At 35.3% G+C, this 13,752-nt stretch overlaps 4 protein-coding genes across 4 annotated transcripts; 3 read left to right on the plus strand and 1 right to left on the minus strand.

The window, feature by feature from the left end:
• Window positions 1-206: 206 nt before the first annotated feature.
• On the plus strand, window positions 207-3,911 carry LOC106452067 (condensin-2 complex subunit H2). The gene is made up of 11 exons (XM_013894084.3): window positions 207-670; window positions 770-869; window positions 1,259-1,365; window positions 1,452-1,594; window positions 1,685-2,120; window positions 2,214-2,386; window positions 2,462-2,635; window positions 2,713-2,811; window positions 2,890-2,991; window positions 3,085-3,240; window positions 3,318-3,911. Exons 1-11 carry the CDS (start codon window positions 496-498, stop codon window positions 3,630-3,632), a joined length of 1,980 nt encoding a protein of 659 aa, XP_013749538.1. The 5' UTR covers window positions 207-495; the 3' UTR covers window positions 3,633-3,911.
• A 4,290-nt stretch (window positions 3,912-8,201) lies between these two features.
• On the plus strand, window positions 8,202-8,648 carry LOC111215939 (F-box protein At2g35280-like). The gene has a single exon (XM_022720181.2). The coding sequence runs from the start codon at window positions 8,202-8,204 to the stop codon at window positions 8,646-8,648; it is 447 nt and encodes a 148-aa protein (XP_022575902.2).
• Window positions 8,649-10,408: 1,760 nt separating this feature from the next.
• On the minus strand, window positions 10,409-11,759 carry LOC106453993 (RING-H2 finger protein ATL2-like). The gene has a single exon (XM_013896179.3). The coding sequence runs from the start codon at window positions 11,491-11,493 to the stop codon at window positions 10,627-10,629; it is 867 nt and encodes a 288-aa protein (XP_013751633.2). The 5' UTR covers window positions 11,494-11,759; the 3' UTR covers window positions 10,409-10,626.
• LOC106452065 (cyclin-A1-2) lies at window positions 11,590-13,146 on the plus strand. The gene has a single exon (XM_022719643.2). The coding sequence runs from the start codon at window positions 11,892-11,894 to the stop codon at window positions 12,963-12,965; it is 1,074 nt and encodes a 357-aa protein (XP_022575364.1). The 5' UTR covers window positions 11,590-11,891; the 3' UTR covers window positions 12,966-13,146.
• Window positions 13,147-13,752: the final 606 nt, after the last annotated feature.

Below are 13,752 nucleotides of genomic sequence, written 5' to 3' on the forward strand. Positions count from 1 at the left end.
TCTATATAAATACATGGTTACATAAATCATTAATAATAAACTTAATTACGTGAAAAGCTATATCATATGAATACCGTACTATATATTAGATTAATAAATATGAGCCGAAAATTGAGAGGTCTGAGACGGGAAAAGCCCAACAAATGAGTTAAGCCCAACAGTATTTGGCCTTTTATGAAAAGCGGGAAAACATCGAGAAGTCAAAATATTTCGGATCTCTCACTTTCCCCCAAACACTCTGTCTCTATCTCACTCTCGCAGATTGGTTCCTTCTCTCTTTAAGTAAATCACTTGAATTCTCTCGAGTTGGATCCTTACGCCCCTCCGCCTCCCAGAAAATTTCTCAAATTTCAATTGAAACTCTCTGATTTGCGTTGAAGTTCCCAATTCACTATTTCTAGGGTTTCTCCCCCTTTCTCGGGGGTTTACGATTAAGGGTATGAATCACCCCATCTCTCACTTCAGAAGCTTAAGCTCCGATCGTCTCTACAGTAAATGACGAGTCACGGCGGGGAGAGGATTCACACGGTACAGCCGGAGAGAGATTTGGTGGCGAATTGGGAAGTTGATTTATCGGAGAAGCTAGAAGAGTACCTCCTCAAGATATGTACCGGAGAAATCACCGGAAACGAAGAAGAAGATGGGAAGATTCCTGTTAATTTCGCCGAAGGTCTGTGCTTTGATTCTGAAGCTTCTTATCATTTGATTTTTTTTTAGGGTTGTAAGAAAAAATTGGGGGTTTTGAGTTTGTGTTGTCGTGGGTTTGTAGCTGCTTTGTTGCTTCAGGGTTCGGTTCAGGTTTACAGCAAGAAAGTTGAGTACTTGTACAATTTGGTCTTACGTACTTTGGAGTTTCTATCCAAGCAAAGGTTCGTCTTTTTTTTCTTCTTCTTCTTAATTTAATGAATCATAGCTAATCGAACAGGATAAAAAGATGATTGCTTTGTGTTAGATACCATTGCTTAGACATAGTATGGGTTTTGTTTGGGTTAACTGGTGAAGTGAAAATGTTATACAGTGGCTGCACCTCTGCATAGGTGCTGTGACTTGATGTTTGTTTTAGTATTCGAAGTTGGTAATCGTCAGCTCTAATCACTCTCTTGATTCAATTGGAAATTTGCATCATTAGCAGTTATTGGTTAAGTGATAGTGTGAACATGTATCTAAATCAGATAAACGCCACATCTATGATAATTTCACAATTAAAATGATAACAAATCTTCTCTGATTGGTCAATTGTTCTTGCTATTTCTATTAGAGACCAGGAAGAGTCCAACGGTACATCAAACGAGGCTGAGGCAAGCTCCTCTCGTCAGGTTGATGAAGAAGAAAATGATCTCTTCTGGAACGTGGATGACATCCCAGGTAGATAAAGTTTTGAAATGTTATTATGATACTTTGGTGCCATTCAAGAGAGCAGAAAACTAACCAAGATGGTGTTGCTAATATAGTTGATGCAAAGAATAGCTTGGACAACTCGGTTGGCGGAGATTCATGTCCAAATCAGTTTGTTAAGCCTCCAGCAAATCTTGTTGTTCTTGAAGGTGACTGCTTGGATACTAGTGGTGACGGAGGAGAGCTGGAATCTTATCTGGTAATAGCCTGTTCTTCCACTTCTCAGATCATTGGAAAATTATAAGACGAATCTGAGTTTGAGTTACTTTTTAACTTTCATGTCTTGCAGTTAGCAACTACACATCTCTACCGGGATTTTATTCTATTAGACCCATGTGATGCTGTAGCGGTAAATGATTTTTTAGGTGATGATAACTATGCTGGTAAAAGAAGGAACAGTGCTCGCAGAGGCAGCTCAGCTCGTAAAAGTTTTCACTCACCAGTAGGACGTTCTGGAGGAAGTGCTCGTAGATCATCCCTAGGAAAGAATCAGGGCACCAGTTTCAACCAGACACCAGTAAATGGGAATGGTCCCGATGCTCAAAACTATGACCAAGAGTCTCAACCTCCTCCTGACTTTGGAGACAATGATCATGGCTTTGACATGGATAATGACCATGGAGGAACCATGGATTTGAGTGATACAGATGCTGATGAAGATGATCCCTGGAAGCCATTGAATCCCTATGAACCAGGGAAGTTGAAAGTGAAGCCTTTTAAAAAAGGTTGGAAATGTCTTTTTCTTTTCTTGTCTTGGTTGAGGTCTGATGATCTGCGCCTTACTTCTATCTCATTTTATACTTTTATTTATTGAGCAGTAAAAACTTTAAGAAAGTTTGGAGGTAGCATTACCAAGGACCATATTACTTCCATGTTTCCTCTTGCTAGACCCAACGGTCCCATTAGTACAGAGCTCAGCGGAATTTGGGAGAAGCGCCGTCCTTCTAGTAACAATGAGAGAGAACCACAAGACATTCCCTATTACGAGAAGGTCTGTGTTTTCTCTATAGCGTTACCTGATATTTAATGTAGGCATTCAAAAAAAAACTGAGGGTTTTGATTTCAGCTTCGAGCATCGCTTGTGAATGGAGGAAACCAACCTACTGATGCTAACGGCAATCAGAAGGAGGGCTTTAAGGATAACAATGATGAAGCTAATTATGGCGACTTCCATGATTTTGGAGAGCATGGTGGTGATGATCATGAACATGCGTTCATGGATGAAGATGGTCCAGACATGGTGAGTTGTGTCACTAATTTGAACACACTCCAGTGGAGTTATATGGGGCTCTTATCCGTTTATTTGGATTCATGCAGAATGATGATGGAGCTGCAGATTTCCCCAACTACGATGGGTTTGGAAACGACGACTCGCATTGTCAAGAAAGCTTGGAAGATCTTTGTCGCTCACACCTGGTAACTGCACTAGTTGGTGTGTGTGTTTTCATCTATTACCTTATGGAAGCTCAAATGATCTGTTTTTTTTTTTGGTAGGATGCTCTTCTTGCTAACATAGCTAAAAGTGAGAAGCAGACAGATCTAGCTGCTCGAGTTTCAACTTGGAAACAGAAAATCGAGCTAAACCTAGAAGAACAAGTAAAATATATTTCTTCTACTTTCTCTGACCATTCACTTGAAGTCAGAGATCTGATTCATTTTCTACACTGTCTGCTTTTACCATATGATCAGGAGCTGCACCCTCCTTTTGACATTCAAGAATATGGAGAAAGGATTGTCAGCAAACTGACTGTTGAAGAGAGCCGAGACGTTGAGACCTTTACGGATCTCATGAAAGACCAAGAAAAACACGATGTAGCCCGGGCTTTCTCCGCGCTTCTCCAGTTGGTAAGTCACAGAGCAAAACATTTTTCTTCACGTTCACCAAAACAAGAAATCATAATTTGAGTTAAATGTATATACAGGTGAACAATGGAGACGTTGAGCTGGAGAAACCTGGGAACTCGGTAGGCGAACCAGTGTGTTATACGGCGGTTAATCCTTTCAGCGTTCGGTTACTCAGTGATCGTAACAGAAAGGCTGAGAAAAATGCAATGCATTTACCTCGGAAACGAGAAAAATCCCCCACAGCCAAAGGCAAATCTCCAGAGTCACCACCATCAAAGAAGGCAAACAACACATGTTCTGTCTCAAGCAAAGAGACTAGGAAAGTGTCCTTAAAGATATCAAAGATCAACAATGTCGGCACTAAGTGCACACGGAAGAGCAAGAAGAGATGAAAAAGTTTAATCTGATGAGGTAGTAGGCGAGGTAACTGATGTTTTCTTCAGTCGAACACTGAGGGGAATATTGTAAAGCTAAAATGGTTAATGGCTCCACAAGTTAGATTATAGGTGTTGGATTTTTATCAGACAGTTAGGAAACTCTGTAACTGTGAGTTATGTATAATGACGGCTTTGTCTGAAGTAGTAGCAGCCATCATCAGCCTATGCAGTTGTAATAACAATCAAATACCACTTTTGATGATCTTTTTAACATATTAGAGGGTGATTTTGGAATTTCTTTAAGATTTGGATTGTAGTTCATAAAGTGATATCCTTTTTATCTCAAGGGAATAAGAATCATGTTGTTCATATATATCTTTTATGTATTTAGATGCGTATATCGATTTCAACTTGTTTGTTACTCCATGTTTAGATGCCTTGTTCAGTCAATTTCAACCTGTTTGTGGCTCAAGTTGTAACAGTTCAATTTATTCGTCCTTTTAATTTCATTATTTTATTATGACTTATCTTATTATATAAAGTTTGGTTCTTCAAAATTGCTAATTAACATAATCGCGACATGTGTCAATTAATTTATTAAGATTGTGACATGTGTCAAAAATATGTTACTATTCTTTTTTATTAGGAGTTAAAAAGATTTAGAAAAAGAAATTTATTATAACATTTTTTGGAGACTAGAAAAGGAAAATTATTACAAAAAATAGTTTATTGTTATTTTCAGGAGTTTAGAAAAGGAAAATAACTATTACATAGTCTTTTACAATTATATTGTATGGTTCTTTTATAGTCTTTTAAAAATATTTGATAGTAAATCTAATTTTCGAAAATTCTAGAAACAAAGAATAATTGTAAAAAGATTTTTGAATGTATATGTTTTCTTTTAAAAATATTTTTATATTTTTCATCTTTAAAGATACGAACGAAAGATATTAAGAGAAAATATTAATTTTTTTAAAACAAATCTTAAAAAAATACGAATTATAAAATCCTACATGTACAAGAAATTATTTAATAAAAATCAAATAGAAAAACGAACAATAAAATAAATGATATTCCTTTTTTAAAACCTAAGAAAATAAAAATGTTAAAGGACTCTTATTATTTTTCATATAAATAGCTAAGTTTCCTTTTTAACAGATAAATGCATGCTACAAAAATATAAACCAAAATAAATATTATTTTTACATCTGTATTTAGGTTTAAGCTTCTTCATATTATTTTTACAAAAAATAGTATTTACAAGAAAAATAATATCTGAGTATTTTCTTTTAATTTCTGTAAACAACTCATCATCCTTATTACATCTTATCTGAGTATAACACAATTTTTTTTAACTATGATCTTTTTGTCGTACATAAGTAGTATGTGTGAATATGAGGAATATATATATGTTTGTATGTATAAGACACAATATATAAATGACTAAACATGATTTTTTTATTGAAAATATATTAGTTGTATAAAAATCTTAAACAAAACGACTTATAGTTGGAATTTTTCTTTTTTTAAAAACAAAATTAAAAGTAACTTATTTCTTTAAAATAATTAAATTTTCTATTTAATAGATAATTTTGTGTTAAAAAATTATAAATCAAAAATAACTTAAAATATTTTACCCGATATGATTGTGACATTTGTAAAACAAATTGTGTATGTATTAATAAAAATTTATCATTATGTAAAAATAACTTTTTTCCCTAAAATCCTAAATAAAAAAATTTTGAAAAATAACTTTTTCCTCTTTTAATCTTAACCAAATAAGATTGTTTCCTTTTAAATTCTGACCAAATAGAATTGTAAAAGTAATTTTTACTTTTAAAATTTAATGATAAATATGATACTGAAAATATTTAATTAAAAATATTAGTAATATTGAGAAGAAGAATTTTGAAAATAGCAACTTTTTAAAATAGTTAATATTTGCTGGAAATAATTATTTGATCGTATTTTTATTTTCTAACTCCTAGAAAAAATAATTATAAAATATTATGTAATGTTAATTTTCTTTTCTAACACCCTAAAACTGTAAAAAAATATTTGTTCGTTCTTTAACTTCGAAAAGAAAATCCTAAACAAAAGAGATTTGTATCATATTTTTTAATTCCTAACCAAAAAACAATTGTAAGAAGTTATTTGATAGTATATTTTAAGAGAAAATTTGATGAAGAACATGATACTAAAAATTTTTTAAATCAAAAATGAAGTGTAAAAATAGTATTGATATGAGCTGTAAAAATCATACTCTTAAAATTATTTAATAGTAACTAGAAATAATTATTTGATAGCAATAAGATTATTCTGAAATTCTAAACAGAAGATAATTGTAAAAGTTTATTTGATAATACTTTTCCTTTTCTAAAATCGTAAACAAAAATATAAAAAATTTTGATAGTTTTTCTTTTATTAATTGTAAATAAAAACAAGATTTGTAAAATATAAATTTTTCCTTTTTAAAAAAAATCCAAACAAAAGTAAACATACATATTTAATAGTATTTAAGAAAACAATTTGATGACAAGTATGATGTTAAAGCTATTAAATTAACAAAAACCAAAACTTAGAATGTTGTCGTGATTGGTATTTAATTATTTATGTGTTTGGTTATACGACAATCAAACACATGTTTGATATATATATTCTCATGTTTGCTCATAAAAATTGATTATTATTACTGTCACCATACATATGTTTAGTCAAAAACAAATCAAGCTTCATCGTTATCTTATTACATTTTTTATTTTAACTATGCAGTAGTTTATAATTTATTTTAATTAAAATATTATTTATGAAAATATATCTTTAATAAATAATGAATCCAGAAAATTATTTAACATGAGATAAGTTTAATAAAACATTAAATTAGTACATAAGAAAGTGTATAATGTTGGTATTTCTTCTTGGCCTTATTTAACTTCCAAATTTCTTTTTATTTCATTATAATTATTATTTCGGGTTGGATCCGGTTTAAATTTTTACGTTTGAATGTTTTTTCTAGCTCTAACAAATATTAACTGAAACTTATGTGTAAACAAGAGTTCTTAATTATAAAATAAATTTCACATAATATATGCAAAATAATTTTAAAACAATAATAAAATGATTTTTTAATATTTTTATTAAAATAAAATATCAAATAAAGCCCGTTGCAACGTACGGGTCCAAATCTAGTAGGAAATAATTCTAAGGCTATATTTAAAAAAAAAGAAAAAGCATATATAGTGCCAAAACAATTAAAGAAAAGAAAACAGTAAACGTTCTATATAAAGAGATAACAAAAAGGCAAAGAAAAATACCAGGATCAGTGTCTGACACTGTATCTACATGTAAATTCCTTATTTTTCAACACTGGTTTTGGACCTTTTGGGTCGCAACAAAAGACTTTCAGGTCATCTAATTGACAATGGAAAGTTCCTGGAAATTGTATTCTCGTGATATTTTTGTTTGTCCTCTACTTGTATGAGTTAACATAAACACGTACCTTCAAATTGCCCCTTCATTTACGTTTATATTGTAGTTGCTTTACCCACCTTTGATTAGTTGTTTAATTTTGTTTTTAGTCCTCAAAATATTTGTATCAAACGCTAATCATTTACGCATACATCTTAACGACAATCGTCGACATCAAATACGTTCTTTAAGTATTTTTTTATTTGAAAAAATTGATTATTGGATCTGGTCCTTTGTATGTAGTGCGAGTTTGTTATTTTCAATTAAACAAAAGATGATGATTGGAGTTGGAGAGTTAGTGCAAGTTGTTAAATCCATTTTGGTTATGAAACATGTAAATTAATTAAATAGCCCACGTTGTGGTGTGGTTAGGACATAAGAGACTTGGTCCACTTACGCGTAGAAACCATGAGTCATCTATATATATAAACCAGGGTTTTCTCTCACCTCCTGCTGCCACATCAGCATAGAGGGAGGGGCATTTTGTGACACGTCACCCTGCTTTAAACGATGTCGCAAGCTTTATCTGATTCGTCTGGGCCTTTGGAGATTTCGGGAAGGCCCATCGTTTTGTTAAAACCTGTGATCAATACCGTAACACACACATCAAGCTATGACAAATCCGAAGACTAAAAAATAATATTAATACGAACTTCCAAAATGAAATACTAAAACATAGAAAACTCTATACCATAACAACATCATAAAAAAATATCTTAGGTTTACCAAACAAAACTAAAAATAACCAAACAAAAACTTTTACAATGGATAAGAAATATTAACCATTCATATTCATAACAAATATCTTTCAATCTAAGAATAAAAAGTTGTCTGGCCGTTGCGAATGAGCCATTGACACACATGTAACGTAATTACATAAATGTTGAAAATCCAGAGGAAAAAATTAAACCGTCCAATTATGGGTTACAATAAATATACGAAAACAATTGCAAAACGTATCAATCCACTTTCTCTAAGGAAAACAAACACGAAGCACCATCCTCGGCCCTATATAAACAAAGAGAAGCAAAGAAAAAACTAAAATATAACATCAAAAGCAAAAATACACAGACAGAGGATATTTTCATGAGTTCCATCAATCCGAAACAAAGTATCATGCAGACCCTTGAGGCCATGCCTGAAGACATGCGTCTTCTAATAGTTTCGAAAGTAGGCCAAAACTCCCACGTCGACTACTTCAATACGGTACTGACATGCAGAAGCCTAAGCTTTCGTCCAGACAACCCCTCTGTTGCCAAAGATCTCAACCTCTCGCCTTTTGTTAAGAAGCCACTCCTATCCAATCAGTACGAATCATTAATGGACGCCTGCCTTAAAGCAGACAATACTGATGCTCACTTTGTAAAAGGTATGATTCAATTCTTCCAATCTCAAAATCAAGTCCTAGGTCTACATCACATCCACATAGCATCAAAGAGTGGTCACCTACAAGGAAGATACATTTTTGGTGTTCTCCTCATGGCCATCGGCGAGACAGACAAAGGAATCAAAATCATCAACAACCTCACGGAAGAGAAAGGTATTTCGTTGGTTGAGGATTGAATGATAAATTTCAAGAGGGCTCTGGAACGTCCACTTCTTCAGATGAGGGATATATATATAAGAGCTCGGTTCTGAAAATGTGGCCAGAGCTGAACTGCCATCCTGGAGACGGAACGGCGAACACGGTCTGCTCAAAGTGTTTCCACTTCTTTTTACTCACCGATTTCTACACGATGATGATGGGCTTCAACAACCTTCTGGATTAAGAACACCGTAACACCAGACTTTATTAATATCAACCCGTTCACCTTCTCTATTAGCTTGAAATAAAACTTCCTACCATTTGGTTTTACATAAAAGATCTGTGTGGTTGTACAATTTTAAACTGTTGCTTGGTTTTAGTTCCAATTTTAAATTTAAATAAAGCAGAAATTAAAATTTCAAAATTAAGAAAAAATAAACCCATGCAATGAGATAGTGCTATATAATTTTAGTTCTGTAAGTGTAATAATTATAATAAAAAACATACAAGTTAAAGATATTCTTCCAACCAAAAATATCAAACTCTGCTTCAAAAACTTTGCTTACGATCCCATAAACATAATACAAAATTCATTTCGAATTCATACATCTTCCATTGTAGTTAACACAGTAACGGAAATTTGACACATTAAACATTGACCAAACAAATTACAGTAGAGTAAAAGGTAAAACTAAGTTCAAGATACAAAACAAAACCCTTTCTATTCCAGAGAGAAAATTGCAATCAAGCACGACAACAACAAAAAACTACATACAGTCCTAAATACTACATAGAATACAACAATTCCCAAATTTTTAAAGGAAAACATTACATATGAATCCAGCTTTTGGTGTTCGTTAAAGATTTATGTTCACTTCAATGACAAACATTTTAATAAAAAACGCAAGGGTTTGTGCAGCTATAGCATCTTCGATATTAGATCACTTACTCTATTCATTTTTCTGTCGAGAAGCACCTGATAGAAGTAGGTAGAGGCTGGAGGTAAGTGGTATTTGCAGGTGAAATTTGGTTTTCTTTTGGAGGTTAGTCAAAGCAAAAAAAACCTTGAATGTTGTCCACGTTCCAGGAGAAAAATATATTTAGTTCCAATGCAATGAAATATGACTGTTTATAACGTTTCCAAATAACTCTCTGCGAATTACTTAAGTCACAAGCCAAACTCACCGTACTTACCGTAATACAAAAATACAAACATCATGCAAAATATCCAATATTTAAAATAAACACAACCCTGCCTACACTCACTCATAACAACAAAATAAAAGAACACAATGATACCAATTTGAAATAGGAAAAAAAATCCCAAACCCGGCGCGTAGCGCCGGCGAACCTCTAGTATTTCAATATAGTTTACAAATCTGATACCAATGTACATTGACACAATTCCTTTTTTTTCTAAGGGGTTTTCTTTGGAGGAAAACTAACTAAAATAATAATTTTCGTAATGAAGTAAACTCGAAAGTCATAGTCGTGCTGAGCATATAGTTCTAATTTCTTAACGTGTGAAGACTCTTTTATAACATGGATTCAGTCGTTGGAATCTAATTGCTTGCATGTTTATAACTTTATATTACTCTCATTTGCGTAAACATTAACACTTCATCTATGTACATTATTACCTGCTTTCACAGAGAGACATTTTTTTAGTGAAAGTAGCGTGTCATAACCATTGAATTGGTGATAAAATAAAATTATGTTAAGTCTCTATCATGATTTCATGACCATCGAATTGGTGGTATTACATAAAGAGTCTATAGAGACTGGGAATAAAAACAAATGGAGAAAAAAAAGATTCAATATAACATCATCGACAACTGACAATTTTATGTACATCTTCAGACAATTCTATCTAAACTAACACAAGTAAAACACTCGGTGAATAAGACTAGTTCAGATTACGCCACGTGTTACTGGAGCTTAAATCAACCGTCGGCAAAAAAAAGTTGACTTTATCAATCCTGTAATAAAATTTAGTTTTACTTTCCGACCAATTGCTCATCTAGTGTCTTCTTCTCCTCCACGCTCTATATCTGACTCAGTCATCGCTATCCGGCAGTTAGACGACGGAGATTGAGGCGGATCTCCGGCTATGGGGGACGAAGCGTTTCCTCTGCTCAACATCCGAGTGAAAGATAACATCCGACTCATCGGCGACCTAAACGAGTGATTCGCCGGCGAGTTCCGATTCAAATCGTCCTCAAATTCACTGAAGTTCCTCCTCGGCACCTCAATCGCCGCCGGTTTTCTCATTGAATCTTCCGTCGGCATCACAGATGATCCAGATCCAGAGCTCGAACCCGGTTCAGTTGCAGAAACCGGTTCAGGAGAAATCGTAATTACGACTTGCTCCTCCATCGTTACCTCACTTCCGGCGAGAGGCTCGACGAGAGAGCGGCAGAGAGGACACGTGGAATGAGAATGAAACCACATATCTATACAGTCAACATGAAACGTATGCTTGCAACCGGGCAAAACCCGACCCGACTCGCCTTCCTCGAACTCGGAGAGGCAAACGGCGCACTCGGTCAGATCTTTGTGAGTCGACTCGGAGAAAGCGAAGACGGGGAGAGACTTGATCACCGCGGGATCGAGGCCGCGCGAGGCGACGGCGGCGGCGGAAGGATCGGCGGCGAAGAAAACCATCGTGGAGCGACGGTTACGGCTGCGGCGGCGGAAATGGCGGCGGCGAGCGCGGAGGAGGTACCAGCGGGCGTAGAGGTGGAGGAAGACCATTAGGATGACGACGAAGAAGAGGATGACGATGGCGCTCAGCATGATCTTCCCGCTCATGGCGTAGGTTCGAGAAGAGCCGGAGGTGGTTTCGTCGGGTCTGCCCATTGGATATTGGTCGTTGGAGTTCATGGTGGCGAATGAGAGATTCAGAGAGAGAGAGAGAGAGAGAGAGAGAGAGTCAAGTGGTGGAAGGAAGAAGAAAAAGTGAAGAAGTCAGTTTAGAGTAATGGCGAGAGAGGGAAGGTTCGTGAGAAAGCGCGCTATTTAGAAGACGACGCCAAAGTTGACGCGCAAGTTTCGTATTTGACCTTTCTACCCTTGTTCTTTTTTCCTTTTTTTTATTGAATCCTAAAGTTATATATTTACCTCTTGTGTTTTTACTTTTACCAAATTATTATTTTTTCACAGATTCTTCCTTGTTGTTCACTCGCTCAAGATCTCTCTCCCTGGCAGAAGAAAAACCCTAAACTCATCTGACCGGAGATTGACGACGACGCCGCCTCCGAATCGGAGATCTTTTACAAACAATGTCTTCCACGGCTAAACGGACTTCTTACCAGAAGAGCGGATCTCCTCCGTTTTTTAGTCTCCTAAACTTCTTCTCTTCTTTTCCGACGAGAAAATTAGGGTTAGGGTTTAATGTGAACTGTGAATTCGTTCAACTACTCAAGTTTCACCATTGTTCCAAAAAAACCAACCAATCAAAACCTCTCCAATTGCTTAATGATGATAGTAGTAACTTGGTGGAGGATCCACAGCTTTGTGGTGCCTTTACATGCGATATTTACGAGCATCATCTGCGTTCATCCGAGGCGAAGAAAAGGCCTGCTATCGATTACATGGAGAGAGTTCAATCAAACATCGACGCCACCATGCGTGCCATCCTGGTCGACTGGCTCGTGGAGGTTGCTGAAGAGTTTAGCCTTCCGCCAGAGACTTTGTACCTGGCGGTGAACTGTTTAGACAGGTATCTTTCGGGAAACGTGATCACAAAGCTAAACCTCCAGTTGCTTGGTGTTTCATGCATCATGATTTCAGCTAAATATTATGGACGAGGATCAGTGCGTGCGCCTCTTCGTCAGGTGGAGAGTTTCTGTTACATCACCGATTACACCTACTCGAGAAACGAGCTCCTGGAGATGGAGTCTTGTGTTCTCAACTACTTGAAGTTCGAGTTAACAACTCCAACGGCAAACTGTTTTTTAAGCCACTTTGTCCCTCAAGGCAAAAGAGAGGAGGTCCCATCGTCCCACCTCTTGTTTGAGTCGCTAGCGAGCTATCTTTGCGAATTATCTCTCTTGGATTACGCTATGCTTCGCTACGCTCCATCACTCGTCGCAGCCTCTGCTGTTTTCTTGGCACGATACGTGTTACATCCTTCGAGAAAACCATCGTGGAGCTCTACGTTGGAGCATTACACACGGTACAGGGCTCAGCATTTGGAAGCGTGCGTTAAGAATCTTCTTCGGCTGTGTCATGAGAGTCCCTCAGGTGATAATGTAGTTGCAGTCAGAAAGAAGTACAGTAAAGCCAAATACAAGTTTGCAGCAAACATGTTTTACCCCTCCTCACTGCCGGTGCCACAAGAGCTCTTCCTCTGATTGGCTTCCTTTTTGTTTTTAATTTCCTCGTCTTGTTGATAGAAACTCATTGGGTCAGAGACCAATGTGTTCAGTTCGATTCATGTAATGAACATAAAACAATTTATAAAAGAGAAGTAAATAATCCACCAAAAAAAGTTATACCTTTCTTATTAAAAGCTTATAAATCTAATGAGATATGTGATTATGAGATCTTTTAGCATTTTCTTCTATATCAAAAATTATTAAGTGCATTTTTTACGAGATATTAGGACGATTTTGTTATTTTTACTTTTATTGTCTCCACTCCAGAGATTGAAAGTGTTTTGGTTGGTTTAAATCTGCTAAATTCCGTTTATTTTGTCTTTATCTCCTTTTGCTAGAGTAGTACGTAGTTTCCTCTGATCCTTTCATTTAGTAAAGTCTAAAAGGATTTCATCACAGAATCTAGACCCACTTACAAGACTGGTTAGATTCATAAAGCAATAGCTCAACACTATCTATCTATAGTCTATACATTGATTAGCTCTCTTAAAAATGCTCTTCGACTTCAGTACTTCAATGTACAACTCTGGCCTTGATGCTGACAACATTGAAGATAGACACAAGTCTTCAGCGCAGAAAAATGTCAAGATTTTTATTCACCTGAAAAATATAATCTACAATCATACTTTTATTTTTTGAAATATTTTTTTTTGAAACACTATTTACAATCATACTAAAGGTTAGATTTAGTTATATCCACAGTACATAAATCAACATGCGCTTGTCATATGCAACATCAACACCATACAATTTACAATGATAC

Source organism: Brassica napus, chromosome A5, assembly GCF_020379485.1.
Source record: "Brassica napus cultivar Da-Ae chromosome A5, Da-Ae, whole genome shotgun sequence".
Lineage (NCBI taxonomy): Eukaryota > Viridiplantae > Streptophyta > Magnoliopsida > Brassicales > Brassicaceae > Brassica > Brassica napus.

Bases quoted from the DNA above. Each gene is read 5' to 3' on its own strand.
- LOC106452067 (XM_013894084.3), top strand. From the start codon at position 496: ATGACGAGTCACGGCGGGGAGAGGATTCACACGGTACAGCCGGAGAGA. The intron at 2,121-2,213 runs GTTGGAAATGTC...TTTATTGAGCAG, and splicing joins AGTGAAGCCTTTTAAAAAAG to TAAAAACTTTAAGAAAGTTT. The intron at 2,812-2,889 runs GTAACTGCACTA...TTTTTTTGGTAG, and splicing joins ATCTTTGTCGCTCACACCTG to GATGCTCTTCTTGCTAACAT.
- LOC111215939 (XM_022720181.2), top strand. From the start codon at position 8,202: ATGCAGACCCTTGAGGCCATGCCTGAAGACATGCGTCTTCTAATAGTT.
- LOC106453993 (XM_013896179.3), bottom strand. From the start codon at position 11,493: ATGAACTCCAACGACCAATATCCAATGGGCAGACCCGACGAAACCACC.
- LOC106452065 (XM_022719643.2), top strand. From the start codon at position 11,892: ATGTCTTCCACGGCTAAACGGACTTCTTACCAGAAGAGCGGATCTCCT.